General features: G+C 40.2%; 1 protein-coding gene across 2 annotated transcripts; it reads left to right on the forward strand.

Moving 5' to 3' along the window:
• Nucleotide 1: 1 nt before the first annotated feature.
• On the forward strand, nt 2–9,678 carry LOC307031912 (uncharacterized protein). Of its 2 annotated transcripts, none has more exons than XM_079669493.1 (8): nt 2–264; nt 696–756; nt 2,315–2,381; nt 2,623–2,696; nt 6,048–7,077; nt 7,933–8,085; nt 8,291–8,380; nt 9,045–9,678. In XM_079669493.1, the coding sequence occupies exons 5-8, from the start codon at nt 6,064–6,066 to the stop codon at nt 9,351–9,353; spliced, it is 1,566 nt and encodes a 521-aa protein (XP_079525619.1). In that variant the 5' UTR covers nt 2–264; nt 696–756; nt 2,315–2,381; nt 2,623–2,696; nt 6,048–6,063; the 3' UTR covers nt 9,354–9,678. The 2 variants fall into 2 exon arrangements, with proteins under 2 accessions (XP_079525619.1, XP_079525618.1); XM_079669492.1 differs by having other exon boundaries at nt 3–264; nt 2,623–5,338.
• The last annotated feature ends 1,358 nt before the right edge of the window (nt 9,679–11,036 follow it).

The following is an 11,036-nucleotide window of genomic DNA, read 5'->3' on the forward strand; positions in this document are numbered from 1 at the left end:
TGGATTTATCCAAGCCTATTGTGTGAATGTTATACAATTGCCTCATGTTCCGAAGCAAAATGTAATAGTATTGAGTAGAATCTACATTTTATGTGGAGAGAGTACATGAACTTGTTTAGGTCATGTTGGGATAAAATGAGTCAATCAAATAAATGTATCAATTCCACCGCAATATACCCCGCGAAATCGCGCAATGCATTTCTTTGTGGAAGAAGACAGCAGCAAGGAAGGCAGCTCTGTCCCGCCATTACCCAGCTTGGATCGGTAAGTATGGATGGTTGGAATACATTGGAATATTAGTTAATGCGTAACTATATGTAATATAATGCATTGAAAGTCACCAACATAAGTTAATGAACTGTCATGAAGTTATTTGCTCTCGTGCTGTTGAATTACCATGTGCTACGTTTCCTCTGTGAAAATGGCGGGTGGGGCCCGCCGCAAGGTGTTGGTTCGTAGTTACTTAATGCTATCTGTTAATTTAGCCATTGTTAGCTAACGTCGCATTAGGATTAACGTTAGCTTTCAAACGAAAGCTTTGGTCAACGAGCAGTACGAGTTTACATTACTGTCTTTTAATTAAGAGGCTGGGGCGCTCACTTTTTAACCAAGCCACGCTCCAAAGTTATGCTAAATTTTAGCAAGGGAAAAACGGCAATACTTTTTTAATGTCAATGCTGTTGTTGCTGCTGCAGATTGCTGCTGTAGATTGCCGTCAGACGACCGTAGTGCCTCTGCTGTGGCTCAAGTTCTGTGGTGAGTATGTATTTTATCTGTAAATAACAGGATTAGAAGTGTGGGTATCGTTTATCAGAATTATGATACCAGTAGGCTACCCTTAAAACCTGATTGGGGTATGTTAGAAATTAAAATCAATGTTTTAATGGGGAAATGTAGTTTAAACATGCCGTCAGTTTTAATGCTCTTTTATACTGAAAAACCAGAAATTCTTGTGCACAAGCAGTTAAGCTTTTATTCTGAAAATCCTTCATCTCCGGTTAGCATTTAGCATGTGGCTAATATACGATTTCCTAAAGAGGTGAATTTAGTAGCGAAATGATATGGAGTGGTGCAAACCGAAGCCTACTGATTTAACACTACAACTATAGATGTCGAGGTACTACCATGCTGAATATTAAATGAAGGTACAGTTTATTTGAATACATTATTGTTTACAGACGAGAGTAGCATGTGACAACATCCGGAATGACCGGAAACCAAACGAGCCGAGAAGTATTGTTTAGAGTATTGATTACAGCGTTTAGAATGTGTTAAATGAAAAGTGATGAAAGAGAATATGAGGAGAAACGGCGTGTTAAGCATATATTGAATGTGAAAAGAACCTATCCTCTGTTTAAATGCAATAACGGACATTGGAGACGAGGTGAGCCGGCTGGCGGGGAGGAGCCAGCAGAGGATATATAAACAGCACCGGAGGAGAGATCTATTCTCTTCTCTTCCCTATCGAGGAGAGCCAGATCACAGCTGTTTGTCTGACTGAACAATATCATGCTTGTGACCAACCCGCGCCTTTTTAAATTAAAGTACCCAATTGAACTTTCACAGAGACTCCATTTAGTCTCCTATTTTAAAGCTTCTCCCCTGGTCGGGAGAATAATGAACACAGTTAACAGGTACTAACGGGGCTAACGGCTACTTAAGGGCTAACGGCTTAGCATGGTTAGCAGTCCGGTGCATCAGCTTTAGGGCATATATGTTTGTGCGTCATTCTAGGTGATACAGACAGGCTATATGCTCTAGTTACCAGAAGCACATGGCTAATTATTATGCAGCACATGGTTAATTATTATGCAGACTGACATCATCTGACTTTCCCAGTGCCCCATGTAGCAGTGATTATTATGATAAGGATAGGTATCCTTTGACTTGAGAAGTCGATACTACTTGGTACCAGATTATTTCGGTAGGTACCCAGCCGTATATATACATGTACATTGAAGGGAGCAATGGTGTCATTTACATTTTCAGATGCAGACATGTATATTGGCTATTTGTTGATCTGCTATAAAAAAGATTGGCATCATCCCTCAAAATAACATAATCTGTTGACCTGTAGAGTCATAGCCGTGGGAAGTCATTTTACTTAGGGGGTGAGGCCAAAAGTGGGGAGAGATTTCAACAGTAACATGAACATAATAGTAACCATTAAAAAATGTACACCATTCACCAACAGGGGGTGCTGCAGCACCTCCAGAACCCCTACTTCCCGTATGTGTAGAGTATTTACAATTTTTGTCTATAGAAATACTGTTTTGCATTGTATAAGTGTTTTTTGTGTTGCTCTTTGTTGCAGCAGATTGAAACGCGAACTCTGTGCGTGTCTGGAGTCGGCGCTTTTACTGTGGGCTCAAATTGATGTGGTGAGAATACAATTGTATTTTGGTTTAACCCTGTCCCACTCGGTGTGATTGGCCATTGTGTGATGTGTCATACTTTTTGAAATGCTTTTTATAAACAGTTGTGTCACTACTGTTACTTAGACCTTCCCCATTTTATTATTGATTGATGTTTGTTATTTCATTTTGACAGCTTGTCTTACATTTTTGTCAGAATTTTCTCATTAGACATTAATCCTTCTTTGTTTCCATTTGTCTTTTGCAGTGAATGGTGCTGCAAGTTTGCCAGAATGTTGCTGTGAATGTGGCGTTGTAAGGCCTGCCCCTCAGTTTTACCAAGTAGGTCCCAAATATTAAAACATTATCGAGTGAAACATAGATATTATGGGAATAATAATCGTTTTCCTTGTGTATATGTAAGCTGCCCCTGCACTTTTAAAACGTGGAATGCGCTTTTAATTCATTTGAATAAATTTCATGTGACTAAAACCAGTCATCAATCCAAGAGCTGTATATTTAGGTGCCAGTTATGTCCTTGTAAGGATCTTGTCTCGGAAAGGTATTACTGGGCTCACATTAATGCACACCTTAACAAAAATGAGGTTGTAACTTGCATGTTTTTAGATTGCAACTTTCAAACAAATATCTACGGAACATTTAAATCCCACTGGAGCAGAAAACATACTTATTATTCAATTACAGATTTTAAACCAGAAATTGTGACATCAACCACCTTTGTTTCTCTGGAATCTGCGCAAAATACTTCAGATGATGAAATAGGTGAGGCATACTCTGATGCACAACCAGATTGCAGTGTTTATGCCCCGAATGACCTTCCAAATGTAATTGAACAAACTTTTGCAGCAGCTTTGTTAAAGTTGGAACATTTAACCCATGTACCAAGCACAGCAATCAATGATTTTTTGCTAGAGCTTCACAACTTAACTAGCTCTCTCTCGAGTTCCCACACTGATGGCGTTCTAGTTGATATTTTTCAGAAGCACAAACTCCAGGTTGACAGAGCTATCATAGAGGAAATAACCACTTCTCTGTGCACTGGGAATCCTATAAATAAAGCCATAGAGAAGGGTGGTCCTTTGAGTTCTACATATCAACGTAAGCAGTATTACAAGGCAAACTTTAATATTGTTGAACCAGTTGAATGTATCTTGGATGCTAAAGAGAAGAAAACCTTCCAGTATGTCCCCATTCTTGAATCTCTACAGGTGCTGTTGAATAGGAAAGATATTGTGGACAAGTTAGTTTGTAGTCACAAAACGCAAAGGGAAACAGAGACAGCAAAAGAAATTGTGTACAAGTGTTTCAGGGATGGTCTGCATTGTAAGCAAAACAGTTTATTGTCAGGTCAAGAGTTAAGGGTATCTATTGGTTTGTATGTTGATGACTTTGAGGTCTGTAACCCTCTTGGCACCTCCCGTAAAACCCACAAACTTTGTGCTGTGTACTGGGTGCTGAGTAACCTACCCCCAGGGTCTCATTCCTCTTTGTCCTCCATTTACTTAGCTATTTTGTGCAAAACAGACAATGTTAAGACCTATGGCTATGACAAGGTTTTAGAGCCACTTCTACGTGATCTCAGGTCTTTGGAAGTTGATGGAATTTTTGTCCCACAACTGGGAACATCGCTCAAAGGTACAGTTCAAACTATTGCTGCAGACAATTTAGGAGCTCATGGATTAGCGGGTTTTGTTGAGAATTTTTCAGGCACCTATTTTTGTCGTTTTTGTACTGCAACAGCTTCAGACATTGCATCAAATGAGGTTAGAGCAGGAACTTTCAGCCTCAGAACAAAAGAAATACATGACACTCATGTCAGAACAGCCCTAGATAGTGGCAGCAGCTGTTTTGGAGTTAAAAGAGCTTGTCCTTTGACTAAAGCGCTTTCTCATTTTAATGTCATCAGTGGCTACCCTCCTGACATTGCCCACGATCTCTTTGAAGGCATTGTGCCTGTTGAAATAGCACATTGTCTAACATTTCTAATCTCAAAGAAGTACATAACCTTGGAAGATATTAACAATTCCATTCTACATTTCCCATACAAGTGGACAGACAAAACAAATAAGCCTCATATTTTGCCACAAAATCTCTCACACAGGAAAACCATAGGTGGTAATGCCCATGAAAACTGGTGCTTGTTAAGATTGCTCCCATTTATAATTGGGCCTAAGATTCCTGAGCATGATCCAGCATGGCAGGTCTTGTTGGACCTAAAACAGATTGTTGAGCTTGTGGTTTCCCCAGTTCACAACGACGAGTCTATTGCATACCTTGAGAGCAAAATTTCAGACCATAGACAAAGGTATCAAGAGGTTTTTCCTAACAATAGACTGCGTCCCAAACACCACTACATAGAACATTACCCACAACTAATAAGGTTTTTTGGGCCTCTTGTGGGACTTTGGACTATGAGGTTTGAGGCAAAGCACAGTTTCTTTAAAAACATAATCAAACACACCAGTTGCTTTAAAAACGTGCCCCTATCTCTGGCTGTGAAACATCAGTTTATGATTGGCTACCACTTGTCGTCTCCAAGTATTGATAAACAAATGCTGGATGTCTCAGATGTATCTTCTGTCCCCTTAGATGTTTTGAAGGAGGAGCTAGTTCAAGCTTTTAAACAGAAAGATCCTGACATATCTGAAATACACCTTGCAAAAAATGTTTGGAGCAAGGGAATAAACTACAGGACAGGTATGGTAGTTGTCCATGGGTCGGAAGGTGGCTTGCCCGAATTTGGGGAAATCCATCAAATATGCATTTTGACTCAGTGTTTTTTGTCTTGAAACTGCTGTGTGGATGGTATAGTGAGCACTACAGAGCCTTTGAGGTGACTCCATCTCCGTCACGAGAACTTGCTCTTGTGGAAGTCTGTGAACTGGTCGATGAGTATCCCTTGGCCGCCTATCTGGTTGGATGTGTGCGGATGGTGACCTTGAAGAGATCAATCTGTGTCTGAGGTAAAGCAACAAATTAAACACTGCTTGGGCAGGTACAGACTAAAGTACAGAGAATAGGTACCGTTGGGTACTGGTATCGGTTCAAACGCATATATATATATATAAACAATAGATGGCTCATGGGAGATTTTCCAGCGTAGCTCACCGGCCGCCATCTTGCTGCAGTCACCAGCTACTGTTGTAAGGTGAGTGATCTGCACAAAAATACTCTTAACTCGCTGAAATCTTGACTGATTTACAAACGGTTTGGTTTATTATAAACGTTATTAGCATGGCTATGATACAGGAGACAACAAGACATGTTGGACAAAAAAAAGTTAATGATTATAATTATAAGTATGCAGTATCATAGCTACATCTTTGATGTTTATAACAAACCAACCCGTTTGAAAATTGAGCAAACTATGGTTATTTAAATAGTAAACCATAATGTTATGAATGAGCGAGCTGACTGCAGCAAGATGGCGGCCATGTTGCAACGTCGGTCTCCATTGGCCAGCAGCATGGGTGAGCCATCTATTGTTTATATCTATGGGTTCAAATGTGAACAGTACCCAACCCTATACATTGGTCCAATAACATTGTTATTGTTCTTCACAATGAACCCTTTTAAAAAATGACAAGCATTCACTCTTCTACCAAGGCCCATGTACTTGAAATAAAACTAATTCTAAACCTTTTATTGTTTATATACTCTCTTTCCTAACAGACGGTGAAGAAAGACCATGATGACATCAGCTGTTCTCAGAGTAATCCTAGGGGCTGACAGCTGTCAGAGGGTGGTGATTTCTGCTGGCCTGCCTTCAACTGTGAATGAACTGGAGAATGAGATAAAGACTCAGTGTAATGTAAAGGAACCCTTTCGGCTGCAGTTCATGGACACGCTTTTTGGCGATGAATTTATGAACTTAACTTCCATGGGAGAAATACAAGACAAAGCTACAGTCAAGGTCATATACACATCATGCAGACCTCTCAATGCTGATGCAGATCAATGTGTGGACAGTTGCTCCTTTCCACCAACCAGTCATCCTGATGACACCACATCTTCTCTAGGCGACAGCACCGGGATTCTCACATCTCCAGAGTCCACTTCTTCACGGTCTTCATGGCCAGGTGTGTTCCATGTTCCCCGTTTTTCGTATGATGCAGAGATTAAGCTTGAAAAGGCCCACAGAGTTCTCAGAGAAGAAGGGACACTGTTGATCCCTGATTCAAAGCTCAAGTCTGATATACTAGAGGGGTTGATTCAGGAGGTAGTTAAGCACAAAGTCTACGCCACGGACAGGGAGTTTGACCAAGTTGCAGAGGCGCTCGTCATGAAGCATCCATGTTTACAAGAAAAAGGCTCAGCCTCTGGCTATGGGGGATGGAAGACTAGTCTCAAATACAAGTTGTCCAACTACCGCACACATCTCCGGAAAGTGGGATGTCCTGAAGTATGTGTAAATACTTTGAAACATAAACCAGAAGGGAAACGTTCTCCTGCTTTTAAAGTTAAGAAACCAAAGAGGGGTGAAGTGGCCTACTGCCCTGACTTTCCACTTGGAGAATGCGCCCAGTCCTTGGAGAAGATGAGGGTTGAACTCCTTTCAGATTACAAGAAGCGTAATAACAGAGAGACAGTTAAGGCTAAAATGGAGAAAACATTTGCATTGAGAAGACAAGAAGTCATTAGTGATGTTCCCATGACCAGTGATGTACAAGAGAGATGGCCAGCTCTCTTTGGTGTAATGGAGGTGAGTACAAAGATAATGGTGTAACTTTTTGTGCTGTAGATGGTATATGCAACTGTTAGAGTAAAGCTTGGCCCCATTACGATGTTGTTCAGAAGTAGGTGCAAATGAATGCTGGATGTTGAAAAGCTGATGCTTCACTGCATTGCTGGCTTAAATGTGTAAGAAGAAGGTGAAGTAGTAGGAATATTTGAAAAAGTGGGAACATGATTGAAGCAGATGAGTAGGGCTTGAGTTTAAGGATGTCCGTCATCCCGGGGGCCGAAAAAAATAGGATTGAGGAGGAGGAACATTTATTTAGCGAGGAATTTGGGCTTAGAGTTAAAAGGAAAAATACCGTGATAACGTCATAAATTAAAATGACTGCAAGTTTTGTTTAGCACAAGTTCTTATTAAACCTCCTTGAGAACAGAAACACACAGCACATACTGCTGGTGTCATGTCCCTACTGGTTTAAAGACTAACTGGTTTCCACATGTTGTGTTTACCGAACACAACAGTTGTGGTCTGCCTCTGTCATCAGATTCGTCACACATTCACAAACATATTATTGGCGATTTTCAGGTCCAAATCTCGTATCTACTGTGGCGAATATGATTGTATAAGTTAGCACTACATCAAAGCCGCCTAAAAAAATAAGTTTGTCTAAAATATATCAGATCGCGTCGAGCTGGATTACATCTCGGTAGAGCAAAATGCTTTCAGCATTCACACCCAATATTCCATAGCCGAAATCAAATGCTGAGCAAACATGCATAGTGCATACAGTTATGTGATTGGCAGCTGTAAGTTTAATGAAACAAATGTGTGTATGTCAGTGGGCCGTGTTGTTAAAAAATGGTTTCATTTTTTTTTCAGGTTAACGCAGAGTTCAAGCGGATTACAACTATGGCTCTACAGTCAAGGTTCCTGTCACAGCTTGACCTACACTCCGCAAGTCTGCTGAGGGTGTTCTCGAAAAAATCGGGGCAGCAGGGCAAGAAGTTAAAAGACATGGCTGCCATGATGACGGTAAGAACTTTTGAACTGTGTGTATATGTGTAGATATGTGTGTGTGTGTGTGTGTGTGTGTGTGTGTGTGTATATATATAATATTTCCTTTTTGGCATTAGGTCAGTCTAAAATCAATTACAATGGTAAATTATCCCAAAATGTGACCACTCCATAGGTTCAATTTGATTAAAATGTCCCTATATTCTTTGTTTTAATCCTTAAGGAAGACATCGATGCTGACAGGGAGTGCCTCATTAAAGGACTCTGCATCTACCTCAATGAGGATCCTGAGGATCTGGTGAAGGAGTACATGGTGAGTGTGTGCTAAAGTAGTAGGCCACATACAAAAAAGAAGTTAGTTTGAACATGTTTTTAAGAAGAAAAATAGCCTCAGTTAAAAGAACCTCATTTGACCAGATATACCAGACCATATTACCAGACATGTTACTTAGCTGTCTTCCTGAAATTGATATTATAATTGGTTTTGTTAGAATTAACATGGTCTATCATGATTTGTGTTCTTCTGATTCCAGAAACACATTCAAATACTAATGCAATAATCTTAAGGACAGCTCTATCCTCCTCAGGCTGCAGTATCTTCCACCTGTAGGGCTTATATTACATCACATAGGATGAATTATGAATCAGGAGTAGTACCTAATGCTTTGCTCATTAGTCTCCAGCATTTGGTGTCATTTCATTTCACCTGTTTATTCTCTCCAACCTTCTCCTCTTTTTAAAGTCTCTGATATATATATTACCAATAATAATTACCATTCACTCAATTTAATGTACAACCTACAATCTGTTAGCCAGGCTGGTGAAACCCACAGGTGAAAACAAACCAGGTATTCTTCTTCGCAAGCATTGTGCTAATTAGTGTAGTGCCACAGTAGAGTCAAATAAGCAAATTGTGTCTTAATGAGGTCCGAGTAAAAAAAATCTTATCCTTAAAGAAATAATTTGTCTTCCACCAGGACATGACTGAGGCCAACACACTACGTGAGGTAGAAGAAACAACAGTGGGGATCTATGTTGCCAGAGAGACTCCCAGCAGTGACTACTCTGATGTCGGAGTTATCCTCGAGGGTGTGGTGGTGCTTCAGGATCTGGAGAATGTGGCTCTTGCAGCTGTAATGCTGTTTGGACTCATGTATGCCCTAAACATGAATTACCCGTTGAAGCTCCGCAACACCTTAGAAGTTATTCAGAAGCTTATAATGGAGGTGGATGCATCTGACCTTTCAAGAAAGGCCCAAAACTTGAAGAGGAAAATGCACGAGTGAAGAGAGCTCACTGTCCATGTTCACGGCTCGCTGTTCCTACACTGTTCTTGTAGTTGAGATGCAGAGTATACATTCCTGGACTGAGTGGTGTGGCTGGTTCTCCCACCATCGCAGTTATTGATGCCTTATAAAAAGCAGGGGATGCTTTATTTATATATATATATATATTGTTTTTTTGTTTACGTTGTTGTTGTTGTAACGAAATTGCTAAACGATATGTAAGGTCCTTTTTAATATTTGTACTTCTCAAATTGGAGATTAGTTTTGGAAAGACTTGAGTGATTATTTAATCTCCAGGTTCTTGAATAAAGGTCTTGAAACAAAACTTTCTAATCGTTTTCAATGCAAAAAAAGTGGGTTATGTTTACTTTTAAAATCTGTTTTATATTTACATAAAATTATATTTATAAATATAATGTATAACAAAAAAAATTACAATTCTGAAAACATGTAATAGACATGGGAATATTAAAATAACAAATATTGCTAGAGTTATGTGATCAAATAGTGTTGGAATAAAAGGGATTGAATTGTGTTTGAATAAAGTGATCAACATGGGTTGGAGTAAAATGATGAAAGTGTTTAATTTACTTTATTGAAACACATTTCAATAACTTTGAATCAACACACAGTAATTGCGTTGATTGGACATAAATCGTTTGTGTTGATTTAAAACAATTCTATAGGTTGCTGCCAAAGCAAATTATTTGTGTGCAACAAATGTCCACAATTGAATTGAGTAAATCCAATGTGTTCTTTTTTTCAGTGCATGATTGAAGGGGGCTGTGGGGGATTTGGAGTTGTTAATGAAGATGAATTGATGTCTGTCAGAGAGATAGGATTTAAACCAGGAGAGGGCAGTACCGGTAATGCCAATGGAAGACTGGAGGCGTTTGATGAGGATGGAATGGTTGATCGTGTCAAATGCGGCTGTTAGGTTAAGGAACATGAGAATTGAGAGGGAACCAGAGTCAGCAGAGAGGAGAATGTCGTTGGTCACCTTGATTAGGGCAGATTCTGTGCTGTGGCGAGTACGGAAACCAGATTGAAAAGGTTCATGAAGGTTATTGCAGTCCAGATGGAATTTTTGTTGGGAGGCAACAGTTCGTTCCAGAATTTTTGACAGGAATGGGAGGTTAGAGATGGGCCGGTAGTTATTGAGGGAATCAGGGTTGAGACCAGGTTTTTTAAGTATGGGAGTGACAGCAGCGAGTTTCAGATCAGGGGGGAAGAGTCCAGTGGACAGAGAGGAGTTAATGACTGTGGTGATAAGATGAGTGAGTTGGGGGAGGCAGGCCTTGACAAGGGTGGAGGGCATGGGGTCCAGGATGGAAGTTGAGGTATTCATGCCGGTGACTTGTGCAACTATGTCCAGTGAGGTAATTTGTCTGAAGGCTGTAAAAGGGTGCCTGGAAGGAGGAGGGTAGGCAGGTTCCGGAAAAGGATGGGTGGTGGACGAGACGGAGGAGTTGGCTATGTTGCTGTGTATTATTTCAATGTTGCTTTGGAGGAATGAGAGGAAGGATTCACACTTTGAGGTGGTGAAGGAGTTGGAGATATTATCCATGGGGTTGAGGAGCTTGTTAATAGTTGAAAAAAGGGACTTTGGGTTATTGCTGCCAGATTGTATTATAGAGGAGTAGTGGAAGGAGCGTGCACTGTTGAGGGCATCTTTGTACTGCT

This window comes from Notothenia rossii (assembly GCF_949606895.1).
Source record: "Notothenia rossii genome assembly, chromosome: 3".
Taxonomy (NCBI): Eukaryota; Metazoa; Chordata; class Actinopteri; order Perciformes; family Nototheniidae; genus Notothenia; species Notothenia rossii.

Coding starts and splice junctions, on each gene's coding strand:
- LOC307031912 (XM_079669493.1), top strand. CDS start 6,064: ATGATGACATCAGCTGTTCTCAGAGTAATCCTAGGGGCTGACAGCTGT. Junction 7,078..7,932: donor CTCTCTTTGGTGTAATGGAG/GTGAGTACAAAG, acceptor TTTTTTTTTCAG/GTTAACGCAGAGTTCAAGCG. Junction 8,086..8,290: donor ACATGGCTGCCATGATGACG/GTAAGAACTTTT, acceptor TTAATCCTTAAG/GAAGACATCGATGCTGACAG.